Source organism: Xiphophorus maculatus, chromosome 4 (assembly GCF_002775205.1).
Source record: "Xiphophorus maculatus strain JP 163 A chromosome 4, X_maculatus-5.0-male, whole genome shotgun sequence".
NCBI classification, from domain to species: Eukaryota; Metazoa; Chordata; class Actinopteri; order Cyprinodontiformes; family Poeciliidae; genus Xiphophorus; species Xiphophorus maculatus.
In genome coordinates, this window is record NC_036446.1 from 4,130,076 (window position 1) to 4,154,480 (window position 24,405).

At 39.5% G+C, this 24,405-nt stretch overlaps 1 protein-coding gene and 1 long non-coding RNA gene across 11 annotated transcripts in view; one reads left to right on the top strand and one right to left on the bottom strand.

The window, feature by feature from the left end:
* nav2 (neuron navigator 2) overlaps positions 1-24,405 on the top strand; it is a 256,802-nt gene that overhangs the window by 195,755 nt on the left and 36,642 nt on the right. For 9 of the 10 annotated variants that reach the window (XM_023331792.1, XM_023331788.1, XM_023331790.1 and 6 more), the window contains 4 exons: positions 1,925-2,047; positions 18,936-19,065; positions 22,336-22,645; positions 23,650-24,364. In XM_023331792.1, coding sequence (XP_023187560.1) covers positions 1,925-2,047; positions 18,936-19,065; positions 22,336-22,645; positions 23,650-24,364 — 1,278 coding nt within the window. Of the gene's footprint in view, positions 1-1,924; positions 2,048-15,304; positions 15,505-18,935; positions 19,066-22,335; positions 22,646-23,649; positions 24,365-24,405 lie in introns of those variants that run through there. The other variant, XM_023331798.1, reaches the window with a different exon arrangement.
* Positions 14,269-15,139, bottom strand: LOC111608339. Its single transcript, XR_002752609.1, has 3 exons — positions 14,673-15,139; positions 14,562-14,599; positions 14,269-14,360 (listed from the first exon to the last, which is right to left on the bottom strand). It is a non-coding gene; the product is annotated as an uncharacterized LOC111608339 (long non-coding RNA).

Here is a 24,405-nt window from a genome sequence, read left to right on the forward strand (position 1 = left end):
AATAGAAACTCAAATGGAAGTACAAAAACATGGAGAATGTAATTTTTTTACATAATAAATCCCCAGTAAACAATAAAACGTCATGTTTGGACACATTTCTACTGAGACAGGTGGATAGGAGTGGGGTTATTAGTGTGACCGAGGGATGTTTGAGCTTGTGTTTGTCTCTGGCCGGTCATCTCCAACGTGACTTGCAGTGTGATGATTGATGTCGACCCCCTCTGGACTGGATCCTGTGTCTGGACAAAGTCCTGCTTTAACTGCATTTGTTTTAGAATTTAAAACAAGGTTGCATGCATTATTTTATTCTCTTTTTATCAAAACTTTGTGTTTATGATGTGTAAGCAAAAGGTGTACAAAAGGCAGAATATTTACTTATTTAGGATATCCTGTAATGGATCCTTTATACTTTCTGCAGATTTCTTACTATTAAATACGTACATTTTATTTACTTAGCACCTTTCATAGATAAAAATCACAAAGTGGTTCGCGAGTAAAACAAACTAAAACAGAGATGCACAGATGAAACTCTAAATTATTCATTTCCTTGGCAGATTATTTCAGTTATAGCACTGGAAATAATAATAATTAGGGAATTACTGACTTGAAACAAGCTCAAACGAAGCACTTTTATAAATATGTTTGGCTGTCTTTTTTTCTAATTTGTAATTGACAAATTCTAGTTAGTAAAACCCCAATGATGTTTGCATTTCATGAGATCGTTTAAATCGGTTCTCTTTCTATTAGAAATTCCTGGTTACCCGTATATATTTTCATTTAAATCTGAGTTTATATAAAGGATGCGTTACATTTTCTGCATCCACATGAACCAACTCTGTCGGCCTGAGCTAAATCAGTCAGTTTTTATATACATCGGTGATCTTTGGTTCATATTTAGTTTGAGTTTTTTATTACATGCTGGGAACGTTTCAGCATCTTGGAATCACTTTTCAGTCTCCCAACATATAAATCAGTTTTTTTTCTGTTACGAAATGAACTTAATCACCGCTTAGCCTCCTTTTTGTAGATAAGTAGTCACTATATTTATATCAGATCTTATCTTTAGTTCTCCTATTCATCAGCATTTGACAGGCAGGAACTGGTTTTTGTAATGAATTTATGTTCTGGTAAAATAAAGAACAGACTCGTCTTTTGTCTATTGTGCAGCCTCTTCTTTTCAACAGAGTTGGATAGCAACAAATTACATTTAAGATGTGCTTTTTGGACTATTTTTACTTTTACTTTAGTAATTTTGTTATGAAGTATTTCTACTCTTACTTGAGTAAAATTTCTGGATTTTCTACTCGCTGAATGAAAAACAAACATGTTTTAACCAAACATTCACCACACCTGTGGTTTTTGTTAAAGTTTGATAAATTTATATTGAAAGAAACTGATTTGGAAATATTTTCTTTTAATGATTTTGTTATTTTTTTGTTACTAATAAGAATTATTGTCATTTTTCTCCATAAAATACCAAATATTCCACTTAATTTTATATTTTGGTCTGTCTGATGATTCAATTTTTAAATATTAAATGACTGATTGATTTGATCAGTTACTCAGTAGTTGAGTAGACTTTTTACCAAATACTTTTTTACTCTTACTTAAGTAAAATGTTTGAGTACAATTTTTGTGTTTCTTCTTTTTAAAGAGGCGCAAAACCACTGCTGTTCACCACAAGAGGGAAATCTGTGCCATTTAGTTTGCTGTCTTCTGTGTTTTTTTTTGTTTTTTTTTCTGATTGATGGACGCTTTACTCCAACCAGAAAACCACGCCTCCCTTTATCTAAAGAAAGATAATTTATCAGAGAACGACCCGGCAGAGCGTGTTGGATTTGAAAGTGTTGTGCTGCACATTTTCACCTGCGTTTTTTCCCAACCCTGCATGCTGGTGCCTAAAATTTTTTACTTTTTTTTGCAGCTACATGACTGATGGAGGTTTGGGTCTCTACACTCGCCGCCTGAACCGACTGCCTGACAGCATGGCTGCAGTTCGAGAGACGCTCCATCGGAACGCGTCGTCAGGACAGGGAGACGCCGACAGGTGGGTTGACGTAACTTTTCTCCTTTCGCTCTAAAAAAACACAAAATATTTTCAAGTTTTTTAGTCTGGTTTCTACTGCAAATATATCAGGAAACTAGAAATGAGACAAAACTAACTTACAAGTGACTTTTCAGCAGATCTATGAGTTTAATATTGCTTAAATATGATTAATTCAAAAATCCATTTTTCCCGTGATACAGGTGCAAGTGTAACTAGGACTTTTAATCAATATTAAAGGAATTATTTACTTTAAACAAGCTCCTATAGTTTGGTAAAAACGTTTTGTCTAAGTTAGTTATTTCAAGTGTACTGAGACTTTTGGATTAGAATCTAGAAGAAAAAGTACTCGCTAAAATTTTGTGATTTTGCAGTACATAGTTGGATGGTTGAAATTGGTTTATTTTGCAAAACTGGAGTGAAAACGCTTATTTCACATCACTTGAGTTGATGAACAACTGGATGTTACTACTGAAGGAAACGACAAAGAAGACGACAGGAAGTGGTTGGAGAATGATGCCAGCATGTTTTTTAGTGACTTATTGCGTGAAGAAACTTATTCACGTGTGATTTTAATTGCATCTTTTATTCAATGGAAACATTGCAATTGCGAAGTTGTTTTTTCCACATTAACGAAAGATTCTGATTCCCCAAAATTAAGGAAATCTGGGTTGATTTATTGGTTCACCTGTAGCTTATAATCAGTTGTTTCTCTCTTATCCACTGTTTGTTTCAGAACAAACAGTAAATATTTGTTCTGAAAGTGTAGATAGAGGAGATATTTGTATATATTATGAAACTTGTGTTGACACACGGAAAAAGAAAAATGTCAAACATTGAAACACAATATGTGAGGCAGCACTTGGTTAATATGACCCAGTTTCAGAACCTTTTCAGAACCTGAGGCAGAAAAACTTCTCAATAAGATCATTTAGCATAAAAATATCTTTCCGGATCTGAATTTTATGTCTCACTTTAAGGATGTATTCATCGTTTGAGATGTTAGTCGTTTGTGTTGGATGTCACACAGAGAGAAGACGGACAGTTTTGCTCAATCTGTGACATTTTTGTTTGTGATTTTGCTGCCGCCTTTGTCCTGTCAGACAGTTGGGGAAGGATTTGGCCGGTTGTCAGACAGAAGCGAATAAAGGCTGAGCTGCGCCCCACCGTGTAGCTGAAGAAAGATGAGGGGGTTGAAAGAAAGACAGTCGATGGGGGAGGGAATAAAATGATGCGAAGATGGACAGCAGAATGGATGGAGACGGCTCTAAATGAATAAGGGGTAAATTAAGCGAGACAAAGGCCTGCTATGGATGAAAACAGAGGCAGAGGGATTGGTTTATGCATTTTTAATCCAGCTATCACCAGCTCCTAACAAGAAGGGAACATTTTTTTGATTAATTTCTGTTTATGATTAGATTAGTTTAAAATTTATTGCAAAAATGTATATGCATCTACAGTCTGAAATCTTACGACGGCGTATTTGGGCCACTGTGGAAAGAAAAAAAAGAGTAAATTCCAGCTAAAAATGCAGAACGTTTTATATTTATGTCAGAAATTTTCTTGAAATAAAAGGGAAATTCTTTAAACTTAGAAAGTCATAAGTTAGCAGGGAAAAACTCAGAAATGTTGAGATTACTCTCAACATAAGAGGATTCTCACAGCTAGAAAAGTTGTACGTTTGTGAGAAAAAGTCCCAGATACTTTATAGAAAAATCTTGGAAATTTCTCTGCTCCAAAAGTCACACAGTTGTGAGAAAAACCTCAGATATTTTGAGATTATTCTCAGAAATTTTCAAGAAATATTTACGTTTTTTTCTATCTACAATGGCCCACTAGAAACAAGCCCAAAACTACATGGTGGGATTTGGTGTTTTTGCAGTGTTTCCTCTCTCTCTCTCACTGTAAGCCAAACTGTCCTCCCTTTGTCTTTCATCTCCCATTTCTTCCCCTCTTTTTATGCATCTCTCCTCTCATCTCTTGGTTTTTCTTTCTTGCTTGTTTTGATTAAAGAGTGCGATAAGTAGAGCATAAAAAGCAGCTAAATGATAAAAGTTGTCATATTTTATTTCAGGTTTCTCTGCGAGGTTTATAATCGACCGACACTGCAGATGTTGCTTCTCTCCAGATGCTTCACATTTTTCCATCATGATCATGTTGCGGCTTAATTCTTTATTCAGAGAAAAGAGTGGAAAAAAGGAGAGGTGGGGTCTCCCCTCACCTCTGCAGGAATGTCTGATTAATCTCATCGCTTTAAAATTAATGGGATTAATGGTTCGGAAGAAGATTAAGGGCACTGGAAAAAAAGAAATCCAACCCTTTTCTCAGAATTCTGACTTTTTTCCTAAAAAATCTGGTTTTACTCTGGAAATTCAGATTTTTTCCCCCTCAGAATTTAACTTTTTTTTTGAAGAGTAACTTTTCTTCTCAGATTTTGAACTTTTCTGGTTCTGGTTTAACTCTCAAAATTCTGACTTTATAATCATATATCTGTGACTTTAATGTCAGAATTGTAACTTTTTTCCTTGAAAGTCTGACTTTTCTTCTCAGAATTTCAACAGTTTTTCTCAGAATTCAGATTTTTCCCCCCCCAGAATTCTGGTTTTAACTCTCAGAATTGGAACTTTTTTTTCTTGGAAGTCTGATGTTTTCTTCAAAATTCGGACTTTTCCCCTCAAAATTATGATTTTACTGTTAAAATTCTGACTTTTTTCCTCAGGATTCTGACTTTAGAATCAGAATTCTGACTTTAATCTCATGAGTTTAAGGTCAGATTTCTAAGAAAAAAGGTCAGAGTTTTAAAATTTTTTTACAGTGGCCCTAATCCTCTTTTGTAATTTGAGGACCATTGTATAAAATGCATTGGCACACTGGAAGGAAAGTCTTGGAGCTGCAGGAATAAGAAGGGTCACTGGTTTCATCTTGTAAAAGATGAGGCTAATGTAATTTATGAAAAGCGAGTTGTTGATGCAGGTAGAGGAATGGTGCTGAGCAGTGTTCATGTTCAGGACTTTAATTTACGAGCTTCACACAAAAGTCCAGGCATCTGTGCAATCTGTGGTGGATTTGTGTGTCTCTTCCTGTATTCTCTGGATTGCAATGCAGCCAAGTGTTCAGGAGAAGCTGGTGGCCGAAGGGCGGGAGGTGTCGGGCGCTCACGTGGCGCCGGGGCAAAAACTCCGTGACCCCTGAACTCTGAGGTCACTGGCTTCAAAGGGCTGAGGTTCACATTTAAGAAAGCCTTTAAAGCCTTCATGCCAAACGTTTTCCGATCAAACCAGACCTGGACTAATGAGCAGACGGGAAAGAAACACGACGTGTTGCTCAGCAGCTGTGCAAAATGACTAACATATCAAATGTACCTGAAGTGTTTCATGACTCAAAGCTGAGTCATGAAACAGCAGACCGTTAATGTACAAGCAGAGACAATAGAGAATAGGAACAGTGTGCTTATGTGTAAGAGAGCTTTATTATCCTGTCATTAATCTCTGTGGCTGCGAAAAGAGGAAGCAATCTATTATGGTCTGTCCTCCGGTTTGAATCCTCTTTGTTAAAGAAGACAAAGAAGAAGAGGTCTTTGTTGTCTGAAACTGCTGTGGGGGCACAAAGCACCCACCCCCATCTTTTTCTCTTTTGTTTCTTCTTTTGCTAATAGCTGCGTTTACATTTTGCCAACTGGAATTATGAAAATAAATTTGCTTAATGGAAACACAGCAATTAAAAAAAAATAAAAATCACGCTTTTCGATAGAAAATGTTTTTTCGCATCACGAGTCATGTGATCAACAACAGGATGTTGCTACTTGCACAAAAGCATTTTATATCCATTGAAAAAATTCCCCTGTACGGAAAATCCGCCGCATTGATTATGACAAATGAATTTGTGATCCAGAAAAAGCCAAAGTGACTTTCTTCAGTTAGGAACAGCTTGCTGGGGGATTAGTTTTTGTTGGTCTGTGCAGCGTTTTTGTTTTTTAGGCATCATGTGATGCATCGTAAAGTAAACTCAGCCTGATCCACTAACAGACTCCTTCATCAGCGCTCGTTAGAGCCTGATCCCTTCTGCCGCCGTCGTTACCTTTTCATTGTAAACTTCATGCTTTTGTGGAGATCTTTGCATTTCTTCGCCTTTTCAGACTCACTAAGCAAATAAACAGAACGTTTCCCTCTAAATCTCTCAACAACTAATCTCTTAAGTCCTTTACACTGCATAGAAAGACTCCTGATTTATTATTCCACTAATAATTGCTCTTAGGGAGAGGAAACTGCAGGCTTTGTTTGAGTTGCACCTCAGAGCAATGTGACACACTGGATTACACAACCCAGTTTGTGCAACGCTGGTATAACTTTCCAGGGTCATAAAATCCATTTGCTTTGCGGTGAATCATTTTGTAATGTTTTGGCAGATGATGAAGTATTGATGAGTATTCATTTATGATTCATCCTCTAATTGTTTTGTCTGCACCAAAAGATGTTGATGATGGATCATTGTGCAAAGTAGAGCATGACTGCAGAACACACTGCAAAAACAAAATCTTACCAAGTAATAACCAAGTAGCTGTTAGAGAAAATACTGCAGTACATGTGAAATAAGACAAAGATGGCAAATAACCTTTCAGTTAAACATAGGAGCTTGTTTTAAAGTCAATAATTTCTCAAGATTGATGAAAAGGTATTAGTTTCCCTGCCAGATTATTTCACTTATAATATGGAAAAAATGTCTCGTTACAAGTGAAATAATCTGTTTGTGGATTATTTCGTACTTTTCCATCAATATTAAGGAAATATTTACTTTAAAAAAGCACCCATATCTTGATACTTTTAAACCAGTTTTTATATTATTTCATGTGAAGTGGGATATTTGCACTAGAAACTAAACAAAAATACTTGGTGAGATTTTGTGTTTTTTGTATTTTTGGTCTTTCTCTAGTGCAAATATTACACTTAAAATAAGACAGAACTAACTGAGAAGTGACGTTTTAACAAGATATCATAGGTTGTTTTATATCAATAAATCCTTAATATCGAGTAAAATAAGTACCAGTGCTTATTTTACCTGTAACAACACATTTTTCCTGTGTTAAAAGTGAAATAATCTGCTAGTGGAACTGGAACTTTTTCACCAATTCTAATAAATTTGAATTGAAGTTAGTTTTGTTTTATTTCAAGTAATATTTTCACCATAAGAATAGACCAAAAATACTTGGTAGGATTTAGTGTTTTTACAGTGCAGACACACAGATGCTTGAACCTCCAATCGTTTCTCTGTCATGTCTGGACTTGAGCAGTTTTCCTGTTGGCCTCGGGGAGAACGAAATGTTTTTAACCTTGTCAACTCTTCGCTTCTCCAACACCTGGTTCTGCAGGTGTTTTACTCTCCAGCAGGCCGTTTCTCCACCTGCTCCTCTGCCCCAGCCAGCATAATGTTGTGGTTTCACTGTAATAATTATTATTATTGTTAAATATGTTTTTATTCTCCCACCAGATGTTTTCTGCTTTTAATGCTGCAGATCTTTGTTGTTAGAGTCTCTTCATATTTTATATTTTACTCTCAAAATTATGGCTTTTTTTCAGATTTTTTAATTTTCTCAAAATTTTCACTTTTCTCTCAGACTTCTGACTTTTTTCTCAGAATTTTGAAGTTTTTCCTCTGAATTATGACTTTTAATATCAATTCAGAATTTTTCTCAGATTTTGGATTTAATCTCAGATTTCGGACTTGTTTCTCAGAATTTGACATTCTTCCACACAAGTTTTACTTTAATATCAGATTTATGACTTTAATTTCACAATTATGACTTTAACCGGAGAATTGTCAGAATTCCTACTTTAATTTTCTAAGATCTAAAGTCAGAAATCTGCCAAAAAAGCCCTAGTCATTTGAGTTTAGTTTTGTTTTTCAGTGGCCCTTATCCTCTTCCGTACCACTTACAAACCTGCAAAACGAAATCTACCAAAGCTCTCCCTGTATTACGTCCAATCCACCTCAGCTGATTTCTTATAAAGCATTAATTGTTCTCCAGATCCACCTTAAGTTTCTCACCTTATGTCCAAGGCAAGTTCAGCTTCCTTGGGAACATATTTCAATCATTTATATCTTGACTCTCTTTCTTTTAATTATTTTTACAAACTTCAGATATAGATTACTGTACAAGTAAAAATGTATTTCTTTGAAAACGTGAGCAGTTTCACTTTGTTCCAGTGCGTGATGTTTGGATTGAAGCCCTGCTGGCTAGAAACTATGGAGCCCGCTGTGTGGCTCTAGAGGTTGAGTGTGTTTTGCTGTTTTGAAGCGTTTCTCACACAGATATCCCATCTGGTATGATCTGCGTTTCCCACGGAGGAGAGTTAGGACCACTGAAAATGTAGAAATAAAATTCGGACTATTTTCTCAGAGTTCTAAGATTAAAGAAGAGAAACACAGAGAAATTCGGACAGTTTTTCTCTTCCAGAATTCAGAGAAAATAGATTTTTTTTCTTCTTAAATCTCAGAATTCTGACGGGGTTTTTTTTTTATTCTGATTTTTCTGAGATTAATGTCAACATTTTAAGAAAAAAGTCAAAATTGAGAAAAAACATAATGTCTTTGTTTTTCCAGTAGCTCCAATCTTCTTGTACCTTTCAAATTCATTGTAAAAATGCATTATTTAACATTTAAACTCCTTTAATGCTGTAATTTCTCATCTTCTAAAATGAAATGCCACTAACTGGGGCTTATATCAGAAACAGGATAAATACAAAGTATTGTTTACAAGCAGGTAGATACAGACTGAGACAAAGCCCTTACAGATATGGTAACCATGGTAACACAGGTTGCCATGGCTGCCATACCAGCAGATCACCACCCGCGGTTTCTATTAGCTGTAAACAAAACAGCCTCACTATCCAGATGCAAAATCACACACTGAGTAACTCTACTGACGGATCAGTTGTAAATCAGACACTTTTTTTATTTTTAGATTCAAATTTACTCTGTGAAGGCAGTCAGTGCTGTAAAGCCACCGAGCTTCTAGTTTCTGAAGGAAAACAAAGCGGTTCAGAATCTCAGCCCCATGGTTCTGGTCCGGTCAGGAATCTGACCGAGACCACTGGGACGAAACCGTAGATGGACAAAGTGGAGCAAAAGGAGAATTCGTCTTTTGTGAGAGCTTTGTTGGTCCATTAGCACGGGGTGAGTCTGAATCCTTCAAACATCTATTAACTAAACTTTCAGGGAAACGTTTTAGTGCAACCTTGAAGTTTAATTCGGATCCATGTTTTAGTCTGCTTAGTGTCTTGAGACGGACTGCAGACCTTCTTGTTTTGTCTCAAAATAACATTTTTCACATGGGAAATGTGGAGGGGAAAAAACAGCAAGTGGTTCTCTAGCAGCTGGGAGTCCCAAATATGTTTCTGTTCTTCTAAAGAGGATTATCATTTATCTGGAGCCCCTTACAGGGATCACTTTTTTCTAAATTTTTGTTCTTCCATTTGGCTTTCTGCTGCTTCTAATAAACAACCCGAGTCCTTAAAACAAAAAAACAGCCAGGTGGTTTTTGGTAAGAGATTAATGTTTTTTGGTGTCTGGAAAATGAGCTGTTCCAAAAAATACCGCCAGAATGTAACGTCATAAATCACCAAGCAGTGTGCCGTTACCTAGCAACACCAGCAGAGCGCTAACCCATTACCTAGCAACCCCAGCAGAGCTTCAGAACTGCAAAAACACAAAACCTTACCAAGAATGTTTGGTCTAGTACGCTTGAGATAAGATATAACTAAGTTACAAGTAACTTTTCAGCAAGATATAGGATTTGATTTTATAAAATGTTTGATGAATTTCTTTGTTTGGTTCATTAAATGATTGTTTTTAAAAGATATCTTCTTTTATAACAGGACATTTTTCCCATAACATAAGTAACTCTGTGAATGGAACAAATACTTTTTCATCAGTATTAATGAATTATTAATTTAAAACAAGCTCCTATATGTATCTTAAAAGTTACTCTAAGTTAGTTTTGTCTTATTTGAAGTGTACTAAGATATTTGTAATAGAAACTAGACAAAAAAAATACTTGGTACGATTTTTTTTCTTTTTTCTTTTAGGGCATTTGGTTTTACATCTGTAAACGCTGTACAATGGCAGACAAGTGTTTTGTTGCTGACTTACCATCCAGAAACCACTTGCTGCATTCTTGTTGGCTGTGCAGGAGGCTCTACTTTTGCTTTTCAAAGATGTATGGTTGTATAATTGTGCATCTGTTTGCAGCCATTTTCACATGCAAACATTAAGATCTAAGAACATTTTTGTGCAATGAACTTGTCGTGACTTATGCTAACCAGTTCAAATAAGCAGAATTTGTTACCTTTAAGTTGTATTTTTTCCATCTAAAAACCAAAATGAGTTTTTTTCCCAGAACAAAAAAGATGTTTTGACCCTTCTTCTCACGCTGAGGTGAAAATGGATTTCATAGCATCTGCACTGCCGATAGAAATTCCTGTAATGTCTGTAGTGAGTACATTACAGAGGGGTCGTGTGTGTGTGTGAAGTGATGCACACGTGTTCAGAGTTTTGTGTGTATTCTCTGTAGATCGGGGTCAGTCGGTCAAATCTATAGGAGTGTTTACACGTTAAACACACAAACACAAAGAGAAAGCGAGCGTTTAAAGGAAACACGTGCTGCGATAAATCATCTGAATGTGGGCAGCGATTTTTTTCTCTGAGACAGGAGACGGTAGGCCCAATAAGCGGAAAGACAAACCCGGCTCATTGTGCTGTCCGCTCCGGTTCCGTCTTTCCCTGTCAAAGCGGGGACAGCTGTGTCATTTTCATACCGCAGGACTCCTGGGATCCGGCCCGGAATGTCCCAGAATCCCGTTTTTCTCCTTTTCCTTCATCTTTTCTGCTTGACTATGCAGTTCAGAACATGATTTTTTCTTTTTCTCCCTGCAAAGTTAGAAACCAAAAACTTGATCAACTTTTGATTTAAGTAGAAAAGCCAAAAGACAGAATGATTAAAGTTTCTTTATTTAAAAAAACAAAAACAATCCGGGACTTTCTCATGCATGTTTAGATCTCCTTGAATCCTCTTAAGTTTTCTTGCTGTACAAATGTAAAAAACCCATTAAAATAAAGACTTAAAGTCAGAAACATATTCCTGATACAACTGAACTTTTGAAACTGCTGGTACCTAAAGTTTTATTTCATGTGTTCCTGTGTTCAGTCAGTTTCAGTTTGCTTTACTTTTAATTCACAAGGAACGTCGTCTCAATGCACATTTCAGTTTGTTTTATTTAACAGCAAAGATAATTCTCCTGATTTAACCCTCCAGATGTCACACCACTAAAACTAAAATTTCGTCTTGCTTGTTTTGTGTTTGTTTGAGTGTTAATCCACAAACTGGTTTTTCTGTCTGTATGTTTACTTAAAGCTCACCTGACAGCTTCAGTGAGATGTTATCTGCTTCCTACAAAGAGGTTGAATCTAAAAGTTTCTCTTTGTAAATTTCTGTAAAATAAACCCAGAAGTTTTCTAGATTTCTAGATAACTGAGTTTCAAAAGTTAGGACATTTTTGAGCTCCAAAACTTGAAAATTTGTAAGAAAAAAAAAAACAGAAATTTTGAGATTGCTCTCAGAAATATTCTAGAAAAAGAAAATGTGGAAATTTCTGAGTTCCAAAAGTGAAGAACTGTGAGACAAAAGAAGTATGTTTTCAGATTAATCTATTAAATTTTCAAAAAAACATGGGAATTTTCTGAGCTTGCGAAGTCAAAAATGTTCTACTTTTCAAACATTCCTGAGTGTTTTACTTTAGGTATTCAGAAATTTCAAAGTTTTATACAAAAAATTCTAAGTTTAATTTCAAAATTTTTGAATTTTTTGGCGCTCACAAATTTCCTTGTGTTTTTCTGTAAAATTTCCTAGATTAATCTCAAATTTTCTGAGTTTTTTTGATATAAATATAATTCCTTTTTTCTCTCTATAAGAAGAATCCCAGCAGGGAAATTATTTCGCAGTTACAGTAAGAATTTTTGCGTCTGCAGGCAGCCAGCTGAGCCGGCGCCATTTTTGAAGGAGGACATGCGGCAAAGGTCGTCGGGACCGGGAGTCGAACCCGCGACGTCCGCGGGTCTAAGGCCTCCAAATGTGGGGCGTGCTAACCCCCTGCACCACCACAGCACGCCCCTGATAATATGTCCCTAACACACTGTTGTACCATCCGCTGCCTGTCGGCCCCCGACAGTCAGACTTGGGGGTTATGTGATACAGCTGCGGGGCGAAGAGGCCAGTAGTTTCCTCTCAAATGCAGGAAATCCCCTTACTTCTGCCTGGCTGCTCTGTTGTGGCTGGATGTCTGTGTGTACATTTCTGCGGCACACACTCTGTGTGCTCATGCCAGAGTTGGTTTTTTTCCTGCGATTGGGGGATGGGGCAGCCGCTGGTGAACTGAAATGACCAGCAGACCAACCGTCCAACCAACCACGGTCCAGGGAGCCTCTCATAGGGAAAGTTAAAACAAACAAATCCACTGGCTGTTTCTCAGGACGCTCACAGAAACCATTATTGGCTGTCCCATGTGGGAGCTTCATTTTTTTCATTGCCACCAACCCCCATTTTCTTAACTCTGTGTTTCTCTTTAAGGAAGTTTGGCCCCTGATCTTTGACCCTTTTGGGAGAGGAGAAACCCTAACCTAATGGGACCGGGTGAGCGGCTAGGTTCCAGTGTGGAATGTCTTGATTTGGGTCTCGTTTCGTCCTCCATTACTGTCCTTTTCTGACTGGTTTAAAGGCCGTTTAGCCTGTCTAAGAACTGAAGGATGGGTTTGCACCTTTTGGTTTCACCAAGTTAAATTGTGAACCCCATTGAGGTTTTGTAATGAAACTAATTTTTAGTTCAGTTTCAATAACACAACCAAAACAAACGCAAGAATCTAGCGCTAACGCAAGAAATGGCTGGTTATTTTGTTGTTGTTTTTTACCAAAGACAAAAGAGAAAAAATCTGATCTTAATCAAGTTTTATTTAAAATTTGGCTCCTGTGGTGGGGGAGGAAGCCGGTCAGACCTGGCAGGCCCAAACATGTTGTGAGGGTCTGCTGGGAACGTCTGGCAGAATCCCCTGTGAGACGAAGCTTTAACTCCCATCTCCGGCAGAACTTTGAGCACGTTCCGGTGGAGGTGGGGGACATGGAGTCTGAGTGGACCATGTTCCGTGCCTCCATTGTCAAGGCGGCCGGTCGGAGCTGTGGCCGCAAGGTTGTCGGTGCCTGTCGCGGCGGCAACCTTCGAAACCCGTTGGTGGACACCTTCGGTGAGGGATGTTGTCAGGCTGAAGAAGGAGTCCTATCGGGCCTTTTTGGCCTGTGGGCCCTTTGATACGGGCTGTCAGGTCCCTGTGTGACCGGTGTCAGAGTCTGGTCCGCATTGCCGGCAGTAAGTCGGGCTCGTTTCCGGTGAGAGTTGGACTCCACCAGGGCTTCCCTTTGTCACCGATTCTGTTCATCACTTTCATGGACAGAATTTCAAGGCGCAGCCAAGGTGTTGAGGGGATCCGATTTGGTGGCCTTAGGATCTCATCTCTGGGAAGGATGTGGTCCTTTTGGCTTCATCAGGTTGTGAACTGCAGCTCTCGCTGGAGCGGTTCGCAGCCGAGTGTGAAGCGGCCGGGATGAGGATCAGTGCCTCCAAATGGTCTTGAGCCAGAAAAGGGTAGAGTACCTTCTCCGGGTCAGGGGGGATGTCCTGCCCCAAGTGGAGGAGTTCAAGTATCTCGGGATCTTGTTCACGAATGGGGGAAGAAGGGAGCGGGAGATCGACAGGCGGATTGGCGCAGCGTCTGCCGTCAAGCGGGCGCTGTACCGGTCCGTCGTGGTGAAGAGAGAGCTGAGCCAAAAAGCGAAGCTCTCGATTCACCGGTCGATCTACGTTCCCACCCTCATCTATGGTCATGAGCTTTGGGTCATGACCGAAAGAACTAAATCGCGGATACAAGCGGCCGAAATGGGTTTCCTCCGTAGGGTGGCTGGGCTCTCCCTTAGAGATGGGGTGAGAAGCTCAGTCATCTAGGAGGGACTCAGAGTAGAGCCGCTGCTCCTTCACGTCGAGAGGAGCCAGTTGAGGCTCGGGCATCTGGTCAGGATGCCTCCTGGATGCCTCCCTAGTGAGGTGTTCATGTCCCACCGGGAGGAGGAACCGGGGAAGACCCAGGACACGCTGGAGGGACTATGTCTCTCAGCTGGCCTGGGAACTCCTTGGGATTCTCCCGGAGGAGCTGGAAGAAGTGGCCGGGGAGAGGGAAGTCTGGGCCTCCCTTCTCAAGCTGCTACCCCACGACCCGACCCCTGATAAAGCAGAAGAAAATGGATGGATGGATGGGTGGGTGGGTAGAGAATCCAGAAATTTTACTCAAGTAAGAGTAGAGATACTTCATAATAAAATTGCTCCAGTAAAAGTAAAAAGTACAGCGTAGAAAAGGAAAATAAAAAAAAAAAGAAATTAGTCAAGTGAATATAATTGAATTACTGTAACTAGTTACTACCCACCTCTGGACGCAGTGGAGCATGAAACCGAACCGCAGCAGCTGAAAATGAAACAAACTTCAGGTGTGAAAGAGTCTTAACATCCCTACGACCCAGAAACATTTATAAACTGACCCTTTGGTTCTGATCCATTAGCTGTTGACTTGGTCTTTGCCAGTGCTGCCCGTGGTTAGCGTCTCGGTCTCCTGTGATTGGTCGTAAAGGCTCGGCGGTTGGTAACAGGCGGGTTGCTCTGCCAGCAGGATGCTGAGGGCTGGGCCCGCCGTTTGGCCTGATCTCTAATTAGCGCTGGCTTGTCAGTTGCTCAGGGTGGATCTGTGTGGGAAATTGCAGTGTTACACACACACGCACACACACACACACACACACACACACACACGCACACACGCACACACACACACACACACACACACAGTCAGGATACATAAACCAGAGCTGGGAACCACACAGCCGAGCAAGTGGAGGATGAGGATTGTCATTTTTGTCTCAATCTGTCTGAGATGGTGCGGCTTTGACTCGTCCCGCCTGTTTGATGCTTCTCAAGCCTGAAGTGGCTTATTTAGGGCACAGGGTGTGTTTGTGTGTGTTTGGCTGCGCAGCGTTAGCGGCGCTGCTGCGGCAGTGAAGTGGTTAACGGTCTCCAGGGAGGCTCAGGTTACCAGCAGCGGGGCAGGTCCTCTGCTCAGATCCTTTCAGCTCGGTGCTCGGCGCAGACAGAGACAAACAGCGCCCGGGGGATGAAACACCGCTGCAGCAAGTGACAAAGAACCTTGATCCAGAACGAGAGAGGGAGCGCAGAGAAAGAAAGAGAGAGGGAGAGAGAGAGAGAGAGAGAGATTTATTTCTGTGAATCCTTTCAGCAGCATGGAGTCATGAAGCTCTCTGTCCAGTTTGGCATTTTCGCGCAGCGACCCGGTTCCCACAGCAACACCGGCACCCTGAGCAGGTAGATACCAGACATATAAGTAAGAAAACAAGACTAAATTTAAGGTTTGCTTTTATGTCATGTCCAGTGTTTGGATTATTACACTGCAAAAACATAAAGCCTTACCAAGTATTTTTTGTCTACTTTTTCTAGTGCACTTGAAAAAGACTTAACTTAAAAGTAACTTATATAGGAGCTTGTTTTAATTCAATAATAACTTAACATTGATGAAAAAGTACTAGTTCCGCTGTCAGTTAAATTCACTCAAAAAAAGAGTTTCCTCATGTTTGAAGTGAAATAATCTGCCAGTGAAACAAATATTTTTTTCCATCAGTACTAAGAAATTATTTACTCAAACAAGCTCCTATATCTAGCCAAAAAATGACTTGGAAGTTATTTTAGTATTTTTTTTAAGTGTACTAAGATATTTGCACTAGAAGCTAGGCTAAAAATACTTTGTAAGATTTTGTGTTTTTGCAGTGTAGAATCATCTTACCAAGTAATTTTGTCTTTTTAATTAATATTAAGAAATTATTAACCTAAAACAAGCAAGAAACTAGATCAAAAACACTTGGTAAGATGTTGTGTTTTTGCAGTGTAGAATCATAAAACCAAGTATTTTTGTCTATTTTATAGTGCAAATATCTCAGTGCACTTAAAATAAGACAAACTTACTTACTAAGTAACTTTTCAGAAAGATATAATCAATAATATCTTAATATTGATGGAAAAGTACCAGTTTTGTTGGCAGATTATTTCACTTGTAACATGGGAAAATATCTTGTTACAAGTGAAATAATCTGCCAATGGAACTAGAACTTTTTATTCACAACTAAGGACCTATTTACTTAAAACCACCTCCTGTATCCTGCTGAAAAGTTTGTTTGTCTTTTTCCAAGTGCACTAGACGGCATTACTTGGTAAAGTTTAGTGTTTTGCAGTGCAGCTGTCCATATTTATTTTCTGTGAGCGGATTGCGTGTGGGAAATACCCCCAGTGGCCATGTGGAAGACTTAAACTGGTTCTGGTCACTCTAAATCTCTCATCACCGCTCAGCTCTTTTCTCTCCTCGGATGCTTTCAGCTCTATAAGCCGTGTCTGCACTAAGCTTCTGCTTGATTTATCCAGCTGGTTAAATCCAGGAGGAAGTCGGGTCATCGGCTGGTGTTTGGGTCCGGTGGTTGTCAGGAACCAGCTGATTAGGTTTTGGCGGTTCTCTGTTGAATCTGGGAATTGTGCCATTGTAAATGTCTGTTTTTGTTTAGCTTCTTAGTTTGAAGCCATAATTATGATGTGAGCTCGCTGCTTGGTGGGAAAGTTCTGGGCGTGTAAGTTGACTACTGAGCAACGCCGCTTTGGTTTTGTTTATACCAAAGCTGCCTCTGTTTTGCTTTTGTACAAAGATCAAACTGGAGGGATGAATGGTTGAAAACAAGACGATATAAGTTGGTGGGAAATGAACCTGTAGGCTCATTTTTTGCTTTGGAAATATTTCTTAAATTCACACAATTAAAACACAAATACTTTTCTTCTTTTATGCTGAAATGCTCAAAATAGCATCAGCATTATTAGCTTAGGTTAATATGTGAATGTTTTCTCTGTTAACCCGACTTAATAGATGATTCTTGATACACGGGATTAACCAACATCACCTTATTAATGATTACGTGATTTATTCTTCTTTTCATAAACAAATAGACTGAGTCATGCTTTCATAAACAGAATATTACACTGCAAAAACACAAAATCTTACCAAGTATTTTTGGTCTATTTTCTAGTGAAAATATTTATTACACTAGAAATAAAACAAAACTATCTTACAAGTTACTTTTCAGCAAGATAGAAGAGTTTGTTTTAAGTCTATAATTCCTTAATATTGATGAAAAAGTACTGGCTCCATTGGCAGATTATTTCACTTATAAAATTGGAAAAATGTCTTATAATAAATGAAATAATCTGCCAATGGAACTATTACATTTTCATTTATTTACTTAAAAAAAGCTCATGAAAAGTGACTTATGAATCAGTTTTGTCTTATTTCTAGCAATAAAAATACTTAGTGAGATTTTGTTTTTGCTGAGGTATTGATGCTTTCATTGAACAAACTGGAAAAAATATCAAAACTAACAATCCCAACATTAAGGAATGTTTTGGGTTTCTTTTAAACATTAATTGAGATTCATCATGAGAATAAATATCCAAAATCTTTACATCCATAAATGATCAATGATATCATAAGTACCCACCTCTATGTGCTGCTTAGGTTTTAATAAATATCAAAATCATCTGGATTAGAAGAAATTTATATCAAAGGTAGCAAATACTAGCTTGATAAAATCTGAAATGTATTTATCCTGTCAGCTCTGGACGGGGTGTGTGCGTGCGTGTGTGTGTGGGCGGGGGTGGGCGTGTGTGTGTGTGTCATCCCAGCACTGGCTGTCACCATCAGCCTCCCTCTGCTCCTTTCAGACCAATGTTTGCCAACTGGCTGGGCTTCCTGTCCCCCACAGCCTCCAAGCAGATACACACACACACACACACACACACACACACACACACACACACACACACACACACACACACACACACACACACACACACACACGCACACCCACACACACACACACACACACACACACCAGCAGACACACACAGACATATTTACAGATATCCTTAACTCTTGGCACGTTTGCTCTGTTCATGTGGATCTATTTGAACAGCTCAGACACACAAACGCACCATGATGTCACCCGTCTATCGAGTCTTTGTTCGTATGACAGACAGCCCCATTCAGATGCGTGTGTGGGGGTGTGTGTGTGTGTGTGTGTGGGGGGGGGGGTATCCAAGTTGGAATCAGTTTTATGAAGAATAAAAGGAGAATCACCACGCAGTCACCAGATTCTTCTTTTAGTTTCGTTTCATGCTTCAATTAACATTTTTTGTCTTTTCCTGTTCATAGCAAGTGATCTATTTTTATATATTAAATAATTTTTAGGAAAAGAATGTGTTAGTTTGTATGCATGTTTGACTGACTGGTGATATTAAATACATAAAACTCTAAAAGTCAATTTATTTCTTCTCAGCAGGCTAATGCAAAGCAGAATTATATCCTATCAGACTTTATTTAGTCTCTTTGTGTGAATTGCCTCGGAAGTTATTGTGATAAACTATAATGTTGTTTTGAGACAATTTTCAAGTAATGTAGAGTAATAATGCAAGTACACCCTCTGAAAAATCAATAAACTTTAATTTCTAATAAACGTGTAACACTGGAATTAGAAGATATTTCTGAAAAATAAATTGAAATTATTTTGAAATTAACTGATGTATTGTTTATTCCAACAGGTCTTAGTCTGTAGGTTTCCTCATTTCCAAAAACGATTTGTTTACGTGGACTGAAACGAGCCTCCATGTCTCTTCTTCTTCTTCTTCTTCTTCTTCTTCTTGTGCAGCTGGGATGACAGCAGTTCGGTGAGCAGCGGCATCAGCGACAACATCGACACAGATGACATCAACACCAGTTCCTCCATCTCCTCCTACGCCAACACACCTGCAGCTCAGCGCAAAGGCCTCAACACACAGGTAAGTCAGAGAAAACACAAGCAGGATTCTCTCGGCATCCTGCAGTGAAACCCAATTCAATCAACTGCAAGTTTAACAAAGTTTAAACTTCCAACTGAAGTGTCTTTATAGGAAATTCCTACATGATTTGTTTCAATTAGAGACACATCAATCTGATATTTGAGTCATAGGCAGACATTTTTATTATATTCTGTTGCTCAAAGCAGTTGAGGCTACTGCTAGCTAGCTGCTAATATGCAATTGCTAACTAGCTAGCTTTTTTTAGTGTTAACTAATGCCAGTTAACACTAAACTGGCTGGACGACATTTGCCTTTGCCACTTTGCAGTTTGGCACTGCTTTATAAGTTATGCTACTTTTTGCACATTTCTAAGCTCAAGTCTTAAAATGTCTTAAATCTGAGTTGGTGAAACCTGCAGAAACCCTGCTAATGTGTTGGTAAAAGATAAGCCTGAGGATGCATTCACACTAACCCTGTTCAGTTCGCTTTAATCAAACTCCAGTTCATTCTTCTAGAAATCTTGGTTCATTTGTGGAGGAGTAAATACGTAATCGAACTCTGGTCCACCTAAAAACCTCGCTATTGGTTCGGTTGAAGTGAACTTGGATGCAGTTTGAGAGCACCCACCAAACAGACCAGAGGCCGCTCCAAAAGCAGGGTATTCTGAGTAAATACAACCAAAACAAACGTTAGTCTAGTTTAGCGCTAACAGGAGAAATGGCTGGTGGTATTTTACCAACAACAAATCCTACAACCACTAAAATCTGGCGCCACTCCATTTTTGTTTACATTTCATGAAGATGGAAGCCGTGGTGGTTTCCATGTTGTTGCCTTCTGTAGTTCTTGCTGCAGCGCCCCCACAGGTGAGGAGGGGAACAGGTTTTTTTTATTAGTTTGGATCATTTGACACAGTGCAGTGTGAAAGAGAACCACAGCAGCTGAAATTGAGTTCATGTTGCAGTTTTGGTCCCCAATTAGACCGAGTCTATTGGACTATCACGTGTGGAAACTCCCTAAATGAAGCTTTTAACATTCGTTGTTTAGTTGGAGCACATGTTTCTTTTATACATTAAAGCAAATTTTTCTAAGCTTGCATGTGTCAAATGTCAGCAGACTCTTATGCTGAATGTACTCAGTATATTTCGCCTGATCTGAGGCCATCCGGTGTGATGACTCTTCATTATTGCTGCAGAGGTCAAGGTGCTGATTGAATAACAAAGGAAGGCACACAGAGCGTCTTTCTCTCAGTGCAGCTGTACGACAGAGTGCAGGTAATGAGCTCTGCCTCGTCTGTCCTCAGGAAAGCCTGCGTCGGCTGGACTTTGAAGAGCTCAAAGCAGATCAGCTTGCAGCTTTTTAAAAGGGTTGCCTGGGTGACTGCAGAACTGTCATTGCAACAAACCCAGCTGTTATTAGTAGGAAAGTTATGGATATTTATGGTGCATTCACACCAGCACTGCTTTAATCAAACTTTAGTTTACTTGTCTAGAAAGTTTGGTTCACTTGTGGAGGTGTGAATGTAAAATTGAACTTTGATGCAGATCAAAAAGGCTCAATTGAAGTGAACTCGAGTGCAGTTTGAATGCATATATGAACACCAAGCAAAACAAAAGCAGGAAATGGACTACAGTGAAGGACATTCTGGGTAAATACAACCAAAACAAGCATGCAAGTCCAGCGATAACGGCAAAATGGCTCCTGGCCTTTTAATTTCATTTCATTTATGTGGTTTTGGACAAGCAAGCACAAAAAACAAAACACTTCACTATACAATTCACTGGACAGAACACAACACAATATAGTTGAATGGCTGCATAATTAGTTTGCTTTCAACCAATGCTTAAGTTTTTTTCTGCAACTGTGGTGTTTCCATTAAATAAGGAACTCAATTAAAACCGCACATAAATAAAGAGGAATCCTACAACCGCTAAAATCTGATGCTACTTCATTTTTGATTACATTTTGTGAAGCAGAAAGTTGCGCTCCTGCTTTCTTTAAAGGTTTTTGTGTTGTCTCCTTCAGTTCTTAGTGCAGCGCCCCCACAGGCGGGGAGGGGAATAGCTTTTTAATTAGTTTAAAATGCAGTGTGAATGTCTCAAATTTATTCCCCAATCAAACCGAGTCTACTCTCAGGTGTGAACTCTGGTTGGCATACAGATTCAAAACAAGAATGTGCCTGAGCAAAATGTTAATTAACCATGCAGCTGAAATGCTTCAACAGTGTTCCTCCTGGTTTGTGTTAAGTACATTTCCTGTGAGAAGGTCATTATCAGTTCACTAACCAGGATTCAGTAATCTGAAGAGCTGCTTTTTGACAGACTGCAGGCTTGCTCTGACATGAAAGTGTAGTCATCTTTTAAATTACTAGAACATTTAGTTTGCAAGCTGTGATGTGATCAGACAGTGTGCTGTCCTGCTGTCTGATTGAACTGAGCACTTTTCCATGATGCCATAGTGGGACAATTGTAGATAGAAAAAACGGAGTAAAGTTCTGCCAAAGAGATTACATTTTTGAGCTCCAGAAGTCAAAAATTTGTAAGAAAAAAACTCTGGAATTTTGAGATTCTTAGAAATGTTCTAGAACATTGTATGACAGTGTACTAGGGGTATTGTAGACAGAAGATAAAGGAGAAGTAAATTTTCCCTAAAAACTAAAAAATGTGTGAAAAAAACTTTTTTTAAAATAAAAAACAAGGACATTTCTGAGCTCCAAAAGTCAAAGGTTTCTGGGGTTAATCTCAAACTTTCTGAGTTTTTTATTTTTGGCACATTTTTGAGTTTTGGAGCTCTGAAAGTTTTTACTATATTTTTTTTCTTGCAAATTTTGGACTTGTGCACCTCAGAAACTACCATGGTTTTTCTATACGACTTCTGAGATAGATCTCACAATTTCTGGGTTTCAAAACTTGAAAATTTGTGAGAAGAAAAACTAATTATTTGAGATGGATCTCAGAAAAGTTCTGGAAAAAACTTAAAAAGAGTTTCAAATCAAAAATTTGAGAGACAAAATGTGCATTTTTTGACTTTGCAAATTGACAGCTCTTCTTGGAAATTTCTGAGACTGATCTCAAAATTAAAAAATTTTCTTGCAAAGTTTTGACCTTTGGGGCTCAGAAATGTCCATGTTTTTTCTAGAACATTTCTGAGATGCATCTCAAAATTTCTGGGTGTTTTGGCAGAATTTTACTCCTTTTTAAAATGTATTTATTTTTTACCAACACTGTTGTACTTTTCAGAACCTCTTGTCTAACTGTTCCTCTGTGTTTCCAGCCTGTGACGGATGCGGAGAAGCACTCTGCCTCCACAACAGCTCACCAGGCTTGGACCGGAGACGAGGTGAAGCGGCCCGACGGCGGGCTGGACGGCGGCGTCAGAATGGACGCCAAGTGGAGCCGCAGGAACTGCGACGTGTCCGATGAGTCGGACAAGGGCTGCTCGGGGAGAAAGACTCCCTCTTTGTCCAACACGGGCTCCTGGAGGAGAGGCATGAGCGCTCAGGTGGGGGTGACGTCGCCCCGCACAAAAAGCACCAGCAGCACTGGCTCTACGGTTTCAGTCGGCCTGAAGAGCCACGGCTCGGGTAAATTAAACTCCCATCATTAAACATCAAAAATTATATCAAGATAAACAATGAATTTGGCAACTTTTATTGTTTTTTTTTTATGTGGCCTTTGTATTTACATGGAGATAATCCCTGTGTGATTTCTTTTTTGTTACAATATTATTGAGGATCAAGATTTAGTTTTCTGGGGTTTTATGTTGATTCTTTTCACATTTTGTATATATTATTGGGATTGTGTGTTACTGATAAACACAAAATATGCTAGGTGATTTGAACTTAAAGTTTTATTGTCATACTTTTTGGTATTGTGATAATTGTAAAAGTGATGATTATTATTTGTCTTTTAGGTAACTGTACGGCTTCGACGTGGTAACAAATAAATTGTCCCAGAAATGATTGCGATAAACAGTAATATTGTCATTTTGAGAAACTTTTCAACTAATATTATAGTAACAACAGCACATTAATGCAACAATACCCATTCAAAGATAAAGAAAAAAAAAGAATTACTGGAATTGGAAAAATAAATATTATTTTAAAAAAAGAAAGAAGCTATAATTAAAATGGATTATGAAGTCTCTGTAACCAAAATTGCTTCAAAAAATATTAATCACTCAGCTTAAAAAGTTGCAGTTGGAACCACATATAAAGTGGTGACTTTTCAATGCCATTAAAACGAGAACCTCTTTAGGATGTAATTTTTTGTTTGTAATTAAGATGATTATAAAATTATCCCAATTACAAAAAGTGTGCATCTGTATTTGCTCCATCTGCCTAAGAATCAGACTTGTACCATTTTTGTACTGAAGGCAGGGCCACGCAAAAGTATTCCACGGGCCACAAATGGTCCACGGGCCGCACTTTGAAAACCTCTGGCTCATATCGTGATACATTTTTCAGCCATATTGTCCATCTCTAACGTTTGAGTAAAATTTCTGGAGACTCTTCCCACCTATGATGTAATGTGAAACCATTCTGTTTTTGTTAAACTGCTCACCTGAATCATTCTTTTTCTCCTGCAGGTAAAACCGACGACGTAAAAGTGTCGGAAAAAGGTCGCCTCTCTCCGCGCTCTAACGGCCTCCAGCGCTCGCCGTCTGACGCGGGGCGCAGCAGTGGCGACGAGGCCAAGAAGCAGCCGGCCCCCACCAGCCGCGCCGCCGCCGCCCCGCTTACGCACACCGTCTCAGACCCGCAGTCTCACACGCTCATGCTGTCGACCCGCACCCCGACCAGCACCTTCGGCTTCAAGAAGCAAGGCCACGGCATGGTCACCATAGTTACTGCGAGCGGCGCCACCATCACCAGCGGCTCAGCCACGTTGGGGAAGATGCCCAAATCCGGAGGGCGCTCTCTGTCATGCGGCTTAAAATCGGGCGGGCAGGATGGGGGGTCTGCGTTGGGTCACCATGACGACGGTTTCCTCCCGATGAGCGCCCGCTCCACTCTGCAGTACCGCAGCCTGCCCAGGCCCAGCCGCTCGGGGGCCGCCGCCCGTAACAGCAACCGCTCGTCCACCAGCAGCATCGAGGCGGCCGTGCTCTCCGTCACGTCTCACGGGAAAAACTCGTTTGGCATCGCCAAGCCCAACGGGTCAGCGGCGCTCCTGGCCAATCAGACGGATCGTGAGAAGGGCGTCTCCGAGATCGACAACCTGAGAGGCGGGATGCAGAGTGGCCCGGCAGCGGCGGCGGCGGCGGCGGGAAGACAGCAAGTTTCATCACCAACACTTCGCAGGTGAACACACATCTTCAAATTAGAAATACGTGCCGTGGTGG